Source organism: Melampsora larici-populina (genome assembly GCF_000204055.1).
Source record: "Melampsora larici-populina 98AG31 unplaced genomic scaffold MELLAscaffold_45, whole genome shotgun sequence".
Lineage (NCBI taxonomy): Eukaryota > Fungi > Basidiomycota > Pucciniomycetes > Pucciniales > Melampsoraceae > Melampsora > Melampsora laricis-populina.
Window position 1 is genome coordinate 623,719 of NW_006768809.1, and position 13,001 is coordinate 636,719.

General features: G+C 41.7%; 3 protein-coding genes across 3 annotated transcripts; all 3 read right to left on the reverse strand.

Moving 5' to 3' along the window:
- Positions 1-1,168: 1,168 nt before the first annotated feature.
- Positions 1,169-2,059, reverse strand: MELLADRAFT_110599 (uncharacterized protein; the record flags this gene model as incomplete). Its single annotated transcript, XM_007414735.1, has 1 exon — positions 1,169-2,059. The coding sequence occupies one exon, from the start codon at positions 2,057-2,059 to the stop codon at positions 1,169-1,171; it is 891 nt and encodes a 296-aa protein (XP_007414797.1).
- Positions 2,060-3,024: 965 nt separating this feature from the next.
- MELLADRAFT_57272 (uncharacterized protein) lies at positions 3,025-4,107 on the reverse strand (the record flags this gene model as incomplete). The annotated part of the gene is made up of 3 exons (XM_007414734.1): positions 3,025-3,967; positions 4,002-4,003; positions 4,034-4,107. The coding sequence occupies one exon, from the start codon at positions 3,955-3,957 to the stop codon at positions 3,379-3,381; it is 579 nt and encodes a 192-aa protein (XP_007414796.1).
- Positions 4,108-10,653: 6,546 nt separating this feature from the next.
- On the reverse strand, positions 10,654-11,267 carry MELLADRAFT_110601 (uncharacterized protein; the record flags this gene model as incomplete). The annotated part of the gene is made up of 2 exons (XM_007414733.1): positions 10,654-10,683; positions 10,770-11,267. 2 exons carry the CDS (start codon positions 11,265-11,267, stop codon positions 10,654-10,656), a joined length of 528 nt encoding a protein of 175 aa, XP_007414795.1.
- Between the last annotated feature and the right edge of the window lie 1,734 nt (positions 11,268-13,001).

Below are 13,001 nucleotides of genomic sequence, written 5' to 3' on the forward strand. Positions count from 1 at the left end.
GTGAATAACTTCATTCTTGGTTCTAAGAGTCTTACTTTTAAGCTTGTCGATATACTCTCTTGAAGTAAACTTTTGATCCTGCTTGATCCTACAATGTTCCTCCTGGAATATGTAGCCTTTAGGTGCACCCAGCTTAATAATTGCCCCGCATGAACGCACCACTTTGAAAACAAGAAACAGATCATTTATACGCCCAACGAGACCATAAAAGTAAACACAAAAAGGATGTGCACAGAGTCAAGTGTAAAATGTGGGCGATGTTGAGCGTCCATTATTTAAGATCTCCATTCCTGAGAGCTAAATGTGACCTGTGAATTTAGCCAAGTGGTCCGGTATCAATTTACTTGCGCCGCAAATTTTCACTTTATGACTTGCCGTGCGTAAGTTCCCTGAGTGTTCCAAGGAGGGGCAATAAGAAACACATAATGGTAGGCCAGATAGGTTGATCTTTTTCTTTCGTGTTTCATCTTTCAACTAACATCTTTTGAAGCATAGAAAACTCTGCGTCCACGTTCTCTCTTCGATGAATAACAGCAAGTTATCTAACAAAGGACAGTCACGTGGATATCGTGATATTAAGGAGATTTATCACCAAGATTGTGCATGTGCTATAGAACGCAACTAGTTAGTTCAATTCTGAACAGTGTTGAAGAAATCGTAAATCCTGAAATGAAAGTCAATTCTATCCCCCTTTTGCAACTTTTGGTGGACGGGGTTTTTTTGAAGAAGTTGATTGAGATTATAACATTATCTTGAAAGATCACAACAAGGTTTTAAGGACAAAAGACACTCCATGAGTATGTATGCTGTTGACAAGTTGGATAGAGGCCAAGTGTCAGTTTCACATTGACACATTAAACATTGATCTCAAAGGGGTATTGTACTTGCTTTACTCCTCCGGTCACTCAGGATTTGAGTCTGATGCACTTTTTAGATCAAAGTCCCAGCTTGCGGACATTTGCCTTATTTTCTCGAGTTCCTCTCTTTGTATCTCACCGACAGAAACTTGGAAAGGACACAGGCAAACTGCTTTTTTTGTTTTCATCAGACAAACTTCATTCCAAACAAACTTCACATTAGCACATTGTCTGTAGGTCCCAGACCATACATAAAAAAGAAAAAACTCAAGGAAAAAGATTATAAACTATATACACAAGCATTTCTTACTTTATTTTTTCTTCATTTTTGCCATTTCTAAGAATCTTGGTTTTTGAAACATAAATCTACCTTCACGTAAAGAGCTCTCAGATCGAGAAGTTGATAATGCCCTTTCGCTGATCGTCTCTACCTCTTCGTTTTTATCAATAGGGAATTGAGGAAAGTTACCTGCCAATCTGGAATCAAATCCTGCATGAAAACGAACGTGTCGGTGTGCTAGCTTTTTTCTAAGACTTGCAGGTTTTGATGAACTACCTTGTGAGTCGGGGTCGTCAGAATCAGTCAAGTCGTCGAATTGGGTAACATGGGCTGGGGCGCTTACAGCATTTCCGGAACCGTGTCCTTCATCTTGGTTATTGTTTTCAGCATTTGATCCTTCGAATTGGGTTTGGTGAGCCGGTGCACTTTGGGTATTGTCTTCGTCTGGGGGAGAGATGGACCTTGGGGTATCAGTTGAAAATTCCACAGTATCGCTAAACTTAACTCGACGAGCTGGGGCACTTTTTGACTTCGATGGTGATTCCTCTCCGACTGTGTGAGCGCGTCTCCTAGTTTGAGCCGGGGCCGAGTGTGGTAATCGTTCGTCTTCAGAGTTTAGTATTTCCATTTCTTCTGGGATCTCGACTTTCTTTGGTAATGGAGGAGGAAGAACGTAATAATTAGGAGGGGGAGGTAAAACATTTCTACTAACGTGTTCATAACCAGTATAAATAGCTCTTCGGCTTAGCTCTTCACGACGGGCTCTTCTAGCTATCTCTTCTTCTGAATCAAACATGGGATCGTAAAAGTCATCTGGAATTCCACGGCATTGAAATGATTCATCTGAGTCTACCGAGTTAACCGATGTATTCGAAGCGTTAGATCCGCGGCGTCCAAAGATTTTTCCAAGAGCTGAAGGCATTTTCAGTTAGCAAGTTTATAAAGGTTTGAGTTCTTGTAGGTGTATTGTGATAAAGATTTCTTAAGTTTTGCGTGGATTTCGTGCTATGTGGATAAGGTCGTTGAGTGAAGTTTGTAAAGTGTTTGGTGATGGATGGCAGTAAGCAGAACATCGAAGCTCTTATATAGTGCTTCAAAATCATAAGATCAGCTTCTCTACTCTGCTGTCTCAAGCCTGGAAATTCACTCGTAAGCTAGTTAGTTGAGCTTATGAAAAGTACCTTCAATTGCAATGCTTTCTTAGCTATAAGATACGCGGAGGCTGCCGTTTGTTCATTTATGGGGGAGCCATTGTGCATTTGACATTTTACAATCCATACTGTTTGGCCTTGTGAAATGTCACTGACAATATTTTTCTCGCATCCACTGTGCTTACATCAATGATGCTGAGTGATGGGTTGTTCAGCTTCTACGACCGCGATCCATGTGAATTGCTTTTCCGTTCATTTCTATCCAGTAGATTTGAAAAGTCGGGTTGCATGAATGTCTGAAGCTGCAAAAGTGCAAGACAAAAGTGACATTTCCTCTCTCGCCTTGAGTCATAGTATTTTGTTTTGAATTGCGACACGAAAAAACGCTTAGCAGGTTCATTGCATTTCCAGGTAGGATCGGGATCTTTAGCCTCGCACAGACTCGGGAGTGATTGTCACGAGATTTCTTTATGGTCTCAATGTTGCGATAAGGCCTTTCAAATTCACAAGTTTCTGGACAACATGGATTCGGTCAAATAGTCTCAATTGGAGTCTATGATGCAGGTCGTGGATATCTTGGCTAGCCTTTTCAAACCCCAGTCTCTTCTTACTCCATGAGACAAGGCCATCAGTCACAAGGTGATCTCTCAAACACCTACTCTAGAACCAAAAAGCCCATCGGTTTGAATGTCCTAACTACACACAGAAGCATCATACTTAGCTTCTTCGCTTAAATAACGCATATTAAAGAATGATAATGATATTTCAGATACAAATGAAGAAACCACCTTCCATCTATAGGATAGGTCAAATTACAAGTCGGCTTTAAATACCAATGAATGTCACATCAAACAAAGAACACAAATTTCACAAAGAACTTATATACTTTGATATTCAAAGAAAACTGCTGACCAAAGGAGCAAAATAAGAAGAGATGACAAAATGAAAGACGAAAAAAAGTAGATAGGCCAAAGGAAAAAGATGAAAGTTTCGAGGACACCGGGCCATGTGAACAATGTGAATCAAAATATGTCAGATTAACAAAATCTGAAAGTGAAAGACGAATTAAGGAAACATGTTGTAGTTAAATTCATGATTTCCTGCTACCTAATGTTCGACTCCTTGATAAAGGTTTATGTTGCTGATCAGCTCCCAATTTCTTCATTGGGACTTGAGCGAACGGATCTGTGTCCTGAAATCTCAATAACGTCTTCCCATCTGATTTGGCTCGGGCCTGCACTTCGGCTAGATGTTCTTTACGTTCATCAGGTCCCATCTGCTCCCAGCCTCGAGTTGGCGCACCTCCAGCTGGGGTGACATGAGCAGGCAAGGCAGGTTGCTGGGTTGGACGATTACTTGCTCCTGGTTGATTGAGATCACCGAGGAGTGTTCCCTGTCGAAATCTCGAAACGTTTTCCATCCCGAGTAACGTAGGTTTTCGACTTAGTCCACCATTGACGGATGGGTTGCGAGTTCTGCCTTCTGTGACCGGCAAGTCAGTTGGGGGTGGTACGTGAGAAGCGGATGCGACTCGAGTAGCACTGTTAGAAACCCTCGGACGCGATGATGTCCCGTGTTCTGCGGAGGACCGGTTAAGTGTTGAACTCGGTGGGTCTGAAAGCTTTGTCCGTGGTACTTCTGGGCTTGCTGTAGCAGTAGCATTGCTCATGATGTAAAACGTCTGTAAAATAAAGAAATGATCAGAACTGATACGTTATAGAATTCAACTCTCAGGATTTACTTACTCTCGCATCATAAAGCCTGCGAATCCATTCAAGTTGCGTGTTCTCATCCTTGCACGCAAAATAATGAATAAAATCCGACTTGGTTTCAAAGAAGCTGTACTTGTTCAAACTCTTGACCCCAAAGGCAAAAGGTTTAGGAGCTTTGACACGTGAGGAGGCAACGTAAAAGACATCGAAGTTTGCCAAAGTGCATAAAAACACTTCATCCTTGCCCTGCAGAAGGTTGATCAATCATCCAAGTCAGTCAAACATACAATCGCCCGAGGAGTTTGGCAATTCACCTTTTCATTAGAACAGAAGTATATCCCGTTCTCTTTGAGGATCACATATTTCTTGGACCATTTGCCAGGTTTTAGCTCACAAAACAGGTTACTACCCCAGGTCCCAGCTGTCATAGCACGTTTCTGGATAGCCAAAGAAGCCAAAGCGTGTCTTTGAATCAAGAGATAACTGTTATCGGTATTGGCTGTCCATGTGTCAACCACTGACATCACTGTCTCGATTTGTCTGATGGGCCGCTCTACAAGTACACGAATGACAAGAGAAGACAATCATTTGGTCAGCTAAAACGAGCTACTCATCCTCAAGACTCGGGCTACTTACCAATGCCTAAATTCTCCCAAACCTCGAAGACTCCCCATTCACCATATCCTTGCGAGTGCATTGCAAGTTCGCCGCGCTGTTCAGCCTCCTTCAAGAGATCTGAGACCGTAGATTTCTCGTCGATCTCAATCATCACCGTCCTAGTTTGATCGATGACTGCAACCTTTTGTAACGCTCGCCGGCTTGGCCTAGGTAAGGAGTTACTTCCAATGGTAGGAGAATGACAAACCATGGGGGGAGAAAGTAGCGCAGTCGCGTCGGATGGCATGGGTTGGGGCGGTATCGCCAGGGCACTCGGTCTGCGAGCTTGAGACTTGGTTCGGCTGAGATTTGCTCCAGCGGGAAGAACAAGAGCATTGGGAAGCGGCGGAGAGGCTGACATTGGTGTAGCCACTTTCCTAGATGCTAAAGTGTTACCACGACGTAGTCCGTCTGATCGTGAAGTGGTCGATCGGGGTTCGGCAGGGTTTGCAGGGATGTCCATCTTGCGGGTTGTCGAAGATGGGAGAGTAGACGGGAGACCAAGAGTTTGGCCGCGCTTCAAAGGTTCACGACGCGGAAGAGCTGGCGTAGAAGACATGGGGACAGTCGGAGTGAGATCAATTGCATTTGCTTTGGGAGACTTCGTCAATCGTCCCTGGGCGCGTCCTTCTTTGGTCAATTCCTGCTGGCGGGAGCGAGTTGGTATGTTATGGAACATGGCGACGTATTGAGGTGACGATACCTGCTCTTTGCCGCTAGAATCGAGTTCGTCATCATCTACAGCTGATCCATGAGCGCCTCCCATGGTGAGAACAGATTCCTTGATGAATGGAGAAAGTGGCTCTAGTTGCGCTCGACTTTGTTTGCGAGACTGGGCACTGGCATCCGTCTGCGGTAAGAGAGGGTGTCCTATTGGCTCAGGTAGACCGGAGGCAACGTTGGTATTGATTGAAAGTCCTGCCACCCGTTGTGAGCGTGGGTCCTCAGTCTTTGATCGACTATGATGCTGGACATTCTCGAGTCGACGTGAGAGCTCATCTGGCGAGACTGCGAATGGATCTCGAAGGGCTGGCTTCTGTTTGGCGCACGATTTTTGTCGCTTCAATAAATTCAAAGGTTTGTTGTCATCGTCGTCATTTGAGTTGGGCTTCATTGTGAGTTTAGCAGCAGCTGCTGCCAAATCTAATTCACGTTGAGCAGCTTCTTTCCTATGCTGATCTTCAATATTCTTTTGACGCTGTAGGCTCGCGAGCTCCTTGGCTGCCTTCTCGGCCTTTTCCGCCTCGCGGAGCTTCCGGCGTGCATGTCGTTTCGCTCGATCCTCGCGAAGTGACTTCTGAACCTTCAAAGCATCTGGATGACGCTGCCCTAATGGAACATCGTCGCTGTCGTCACTATCAACTTCTTCCTCAACCTCGTTATCAATGGCAGATGTTGGGGGATCATGGCTACTTTGATCAGAGTCGGATCCATTCTGTCGGCTTACTTGATCGCGCTTTTCTGATGGTCGGAAAGAAGGAGCGGTAGTTCGGTCTGATGATCGATTGGCCTGGTAGTGGACCTTGTCTGTGGAGGACGTTCCCACCGGTCTTGAACCACTCGGTCGTTCACTTCCGGGATGTGCGCTGATTGGCAAGGACTGGGGTTCCCAATTGCTTTGGTAGCTACTGTTACCAAAAGATGTACGGGTAACAAGAGAGGGGCTCATGTCGCACCTGCTTGATGCCCACCAATTGGGTTAAAAATCGTTTTCCGACTCTTCAGGTCGACTTGCCAAACCTTCCGTTCAGGAAGAGATAAGTGCCGTGTTATCGGCTCTATGCCAGTCTGTCGATATGTTAGACGGATATGAGTAAGTAGGTGATGAGTCTGTGGTTTAAGCGAGCCGAGTGTACGATAGAGAGGATGAATATTCCGGCGGTGAGCTTCGAATTGGTGAGTGATGAGCAAAGGTCAGGTTTATTTACGTCAAATGGAGCAAGCGCTTTATGGGTGAGCCGGTTGGTTGGTGATGGAGCATCTACTCCTTTATTGAGATGGGGTAGCACTGGCAGCAGTGCAGGAGTGCAGGAGTGTGCCTAAGTACGGGGTGCGGTCCCAGAGTCGGGCACTCGGATCCACACACTTGCCAGCCAGCCTTCGAGTCTCCCCGCTAGGTCCGGGAGGATGGCGGGTGGTTTTGGGGGTCCCCGGGGCTCTTTCGGTCTCTATCTTGACCCTGGGATATCCGTATCCCTGTTGTGAGCTAGCCAAAGAGGACCTGAGGGGGGATGCTCACCAAATCCTAAGGCTAGAAGCAGGTGGGTCAAACTTATCTAGGTCCTACATACTCGCTTGGCTATGGAGGACTTGGATATGTGGTTTTGCAGGGGGTGAGTGTTGAAATTGTTTAATGAGAAGCTTGCAGAATTTCTGTATGGAAGATCAAGATAAAAAGGGCTAACACAAGTGATGAGCTCACTTGATCTATGGAAAGTAAACACTAGAAGGCATAACTATCAGATAAATCATATTAAGCAAAGGGGAACAGATCAAAAAATTCAATCTTTGAATGATTTCTCTTTCCCAAGATGGGGAAAGAGATTTGGTGCAATTTTTCTCAACAGGTCTCTATAATTAATAATCATTCTTTTCAGCTGATTGGTTGGGGTATGTGGTTTTCATCCTTATTTGTTTCCCTTACTTTCTTTCAATAAATACGTCAGTTTCTGATTATCTTTTAATTCACCATTCCTAATGTCTCCTTTTCTTTAATTGCTTCTTGAAGTCTTTTATATTATTTGACTGACCACCAACAAGAAGAGTTGGAATTGGTTGCCCAAATGGAGCCCAAACCAGTGGCAGTGTGAGTGATGGCAATATCAGCTACTTCAGGAGTGAACCATAACTAAAGGTCAGTTGACAGAAGCTCATGCTGATGTAAAACACTTTCCAACAGTGTCAGCTCCCGAGCTCTCAAGCATGAAGAGCCAGAAGAGCTACACATTTAAATAATAAAAATAAATAATAAATATTTCATTTCTTTCCATAAGTACAAGAGGAGCGTATATGTTACACTATACCTTGATAATTACAACTTTCAGACCTAGTTTCAAAGGTCACATAAAAAAAGAGAAGATATGAAATGGTCTGATGGAGACATCCAAACATATGCATCTTAGGACTTAATATCTAAAAATCTAAAGAACTAGATGTTCACATTCTCTAAAAATCTAATGAATGACATATCAAAAGAAATTCTCGAAAGAATATCAGAGAGCACTCGAGTCACTATGAAAGAGACTAGGTCGGAGAAAAGGAACACTCTTGAAACTATTAGTAAGAGGTTTGATAAAAGAATACGATAGATTAGCTAATGCCAAGAAAGAAAGAGCAGTGATCAATATAAAGACTACTCACAAGCTAATGATGATTATCCAACTAATCAAAGTTGCCAAGAGACCAATCCTGAGAACCCAGTATTGAAGAAGTAGACGGGTTAAGGCTTAGTGTCGTAATAATCAACGAATTGAATTCATTTTACGTAAGATCACAAAGTATCAGTTCGGAGCAGTAAGCTCCAGAGAAAAGAAACCTATAGTCAACCACAAGCAGTACGAGTAGAGTCTAAGGGTATAAATACCTGACTACTGAGCGAGATAGAAAAGAGGACACCTGATTTCACCACCACTATCTTCTAAATTAGATTACATCTAAAACTAGAATACCCCTTATCTTATACCCGTTTTAAAAAGAGATTCCCAAAGAATAACTTTTAGACACCTTATTTCAACCAGATTTTAAATCAGAGTCATCTTTTGTTCTTATAAGTTTTTAAGCTATACTCCAAGGACTCCTATTCGTCGAACGTAATCTCGGTTAGTTAGTTTCTTACTCTCCACTGGTCAAGGACCCAGGTTTTGTGACCTCTTGGTTGGCAAGATTCCTGTTGATTTGATCGCAGGCTACTCATTGTCTTAGGACTTGAGAATAATTACGGCTCAGGCTAGACCAGCTATCATCTGCTAAACGAGCAGTGGGCCTGTAGTTAGAAGTACCTTACACAGGAATAAAGGAGAGTTAATCATTAGCTAATATTCTTTCTGTTTGATTCTAATAACTTTACTAGAAGGAACAACGTGTATTCCCGTAACCAGCGGAATAACTTGTCAGGACTCACGTACGGAGTTAATAGACTAGACCTTTCTGTACGTTATATCAGTAGCCACCCTGACAAACAGTATGATCTAGATGAGTCCTTTGACCATCTACCCAATGATTTGGTATGACCCAAAGAATTGGAGTGGGAAAAGGTTAGAAATGGGAGAAGATGGAAATGAGATGGGTTTTTGCATTGATCATACTTGGTACTACATTTGCACATTTTTTTTCAGAAAACCTCTTCATCAATATTTCAATTTCTTATATCACTGCGCTTCATGAGATATTGTTCAACTGGGCCAGGGGATCTCTTTATTCTCTTCCTTTCATTCTTGAAAAAACAAAAACCTACCTTTTTATGGAAGTGCTTTGTATACATTTTTCATTGGTTTTCATTTATATTTTACACACTCAGTATATCTACAGAACTGGTCATACACAGATGTCATGTAAGGTTACACCTTACTATCACAGGTGTGACAGGTGGAGATACTCAGTTGTTGTAGTTTCTATAGGCGTGATTGTTTCTTTTCTTTCTTCTTCACCTATCTCTTCTTTCTATCTTCAATTCTTGGTTCCATTTCACTTGGGGGTTTTCATCTGATGCCTTTCTGAGCTAGGTATGGAGACCTATCTCTTCTTTCTATTTTCAATTCTTGGTTTCATTTCACTTGGGGGGTTTTCATCTGATGTCTTTCTGAGCTAGGCCTATTTTCTGATTTGACAATACATTGGTTCTAGAAAACTTTGTGGTTTTTGCCACTCGTGCCAACCCATCTTTAGTGTAGTTCCTAAATAGGAACTTCCATGTCATAGCATGAGTAAACAGAAGGTGTTAAAAACTTGATTTTATGTATTGAGAATTCCTTCAACATATAGAAAAGATGTTGTATTCACTTTACTGATTGTTTTATATAAACATGGTGTGTAATGTTGTAAAAGTTGTTCTTTAAAAAACCCAGGGGTGTTGATCTGTCTGGTATGTATGTGGAGGACAAGTGGTGTGAAATGATGATGACACAAATATCAATGGACTCAACGCTTGGTCACCCACTTATCACACAATTGGTGAGATAGTTGTGACTGAATTGGAGCCTGATTGCTACAAGTCTGGATGTCCTGAACAAAATTCATATCCTCTCACTATGACCCACCAAAGTTGTTGAAGTCTGTCTTTCTTTGAACCTACATGTCCATCCAGATTATTGGCTTTGGCAATCAAGATGAAAGTTCTGACTCTTTGTCCTGATTGGGGGCTATTGGGTTCATGCTTGATCAACTATCAATGGTTGGTCAAGGTTAAAATTTGCTTTCCAAGTAAACCATGCAGGCTTTTACTACATAGGCACAATACCTTGATTTTTCTCCTGCATGGTCTATAAAATTCCTGTAGATTGCTATTTGGTAGGTCTGGTGCTGTTGCTCTAATATATGCTGGAAAGATACTTCCCTCACATTCAAATATAAAAGTTACCCTTGCTTGACAGAGACCTTTGATGTGATGTCACAGTCCAAGTAGTCAATGTAAGTTTTCCAGGGCAAAGAGGAAGCCTTGTGGCATTCCCTTGAATAACGGATCCCAGACTGTTGCTATTTAAGGACATCTCATATTATCAAGTATGAGGAATTGTTGTTGGAAGTTTGTAAGCTTTATATGGAGACAATAATGGGATGAAAGTGTACTACTCTAGATATCCAAAACTAGTCTTGTGGGGTTGAAAACAGATAGATGAGCAAAATAAGGAAATGATAACATCAAGCAGAGGTCACAGGAGAGGCAAATAATTCTTGTGATACTATTACAATTTGATCTTCCCAATTTGGAACAAAGAGTGGTGGTGGTGAAAAATCAGTAAGATATGATGATAGCTCTAATTGATAATCTCTCTGTTATTTTAGTATTTCCCCAACACATCCCATGTCACCTATAAATATGATGAGAAAAAAAGTCATTTTTTGAAGACAATATATACCTGTGACATTATGACCGGTGGGATAAATACTTCTTCACTTTTTGACCTTGTTCAGTTTCTAGGCTTGCAAGCATTAGACATGTCACAGCAGTCAAAGCAGACCAGCCAATAGTGCAGGCTAGCCCCCAGGATTTCCAACAAGCAGCAGAACTTTCTTCTTCTACATCCAAGCTAGGGCTTGGAGCTGCTGTAGGGTCATTCTTGAAAGATTGTGTTGGTGGAGCTGACATTCTTTCCTTGTCTACAAGTAATTTTCTATACCTCATGTCCTTTGCATACACTGACTGTGTTGGTGGATCTGACATTCTTCCTTTGTCTTGAAGTGATTTCATATGCTGCATATCCTTTGTATACACTTTGTTCTTTGCCAAAAGCAATTGACCTTTGTTGATACGGTCATCCTTGGCAACATCCAGAACACCATATTTGATTGGAGCTGTTGCAGCAGAAAAAGCAAGAGTTGAAGTACTACTACCACCAATGTCTGCTTCAAATGAGCTACCTTGTAGAGCCATTCCTGTGACTATATTTTCCATGCTGAGTAGATAAATCATAAAGCAGTTTCTAAGATTGATCTTGAATACATGGTCTTTCTGTGCAGGCATTCCAGTGATTTTATTGCTTTAGAGTGGTTTGGTTTGAAACAAATCAGCTTGTGTCCTTGTAGCACAGGGTCCAAATTTTATACTCACGACACATTATCAAAGAAATCATACATGTTTGGTATCAAGATAGGTATTACTCATACTGATTATTTGTTGATTGACTTGGCTCAACTCCAGCCAGGTGTAAAGAGCATGTTCCAAAGCTGCACAAAGTGCAGCCTGGGACCAAACATACAACAATCTTGACACAATCTTGGAAAAAGCTTTGCTAACACGTCGTGAGTGCAAAATTTGGACCCTGTGTAGGTTGATGTTGCTGTCAAGAATCAAGCTGGTGTCTAGCAGAGTCTTGTCAGCTTGGTGTTGAAGCTGACAGCCCTCTTGCCCTTGGCCTTTTGAATGGGTTCTTGATTACCACAAGGGATTAGATCAGGTATCATACTCTTATGAGTCTGAAAAATTAAAAAACCTTATGTGAAGCTCATCTCAGATCATTGTCAGAGAGACTGAACATATTGATTGTCTTGTGACACTTGTGAGGACATCCAGATTGTGCAGATGATCTGTACAGATCTGTAGATTGGATTGTTTTACATAATTTGACTTGATGTTTGTGTTGAAGTTGTTACTTATGTCCTCAACAAACATGTCACAACAATGACCCCTGCATCTCTACATCATTGTTTACATCTTATATTGCATCTTACATCATACTTTGGCTCTCTTATGAACTTGATCAGCTTGGGAGTGAATTGGTTCTTTGACATCTCAATCTTCTCATAATAGCTAGAGACTCTTCTTAGCTGAGTACATAGACACAAAGGTTTTGGTTCCTGTTTCAGCTTTTTAATTCATAGGCAAGACACATCAGATGCCAAGGTTTGCAATTATAACATACATGCAGAAATCAAAGTCCTAGGTACTGAAACCTAAGGCAAAACTTCAAAACACACCTCATGAGACCCAAGTTGGATTAAATCTACTTCTTGGGTTCCCTTTTAAAGGCATACAACTACCTATTTGACCACTTCATTGCACGTGCCAAGGTAAAGAATTTGGTCATCAGTCTCTGCAGTGTGTCACATAGGAAAGAATCGAACTATCATGTCAACATATTGTTACAGTTGATAGCTGATGAGAAATATTGAAAGGTCCTACTGAAAGCTGAGTATATAATATGCCTGAAAAAACTGACACCACACACAGCAACCTTTAAGTATTGATCATGGATTCACATCAAATGTGCCCTGTTGCAGAGGAAAAGGTTACAAAAGGTCACATAGAAATCATACTTCATACAAGAGACTTCCAAAGCAGGAAACAAAATTAATCATTGCATAGCACATAAGGATTAGTTTGAAAACAAGACAAAACATTGTGTCGAATTGTTTGGTTAGATGTGATTTTTTATCTGACTTTACATTTAGCCATCATGCACGGAAGATACCTCAATGTTTGGCTAGCATTGGGTTATGTATGGGTTATGTAGGATTACCACTGATATTACTGTGACCTGATTAATATCAAGCATCATAGGTTTTTGAATCTTATGCTGAGGAATTTCAAAAAGTGAGATCCTCTTAAATTATCTTGCCCACTGATTTCACTAGCAAATTACAACCTTTGTACAATTTTCCAAAGCTTTAGATATCTTGATACATGAGC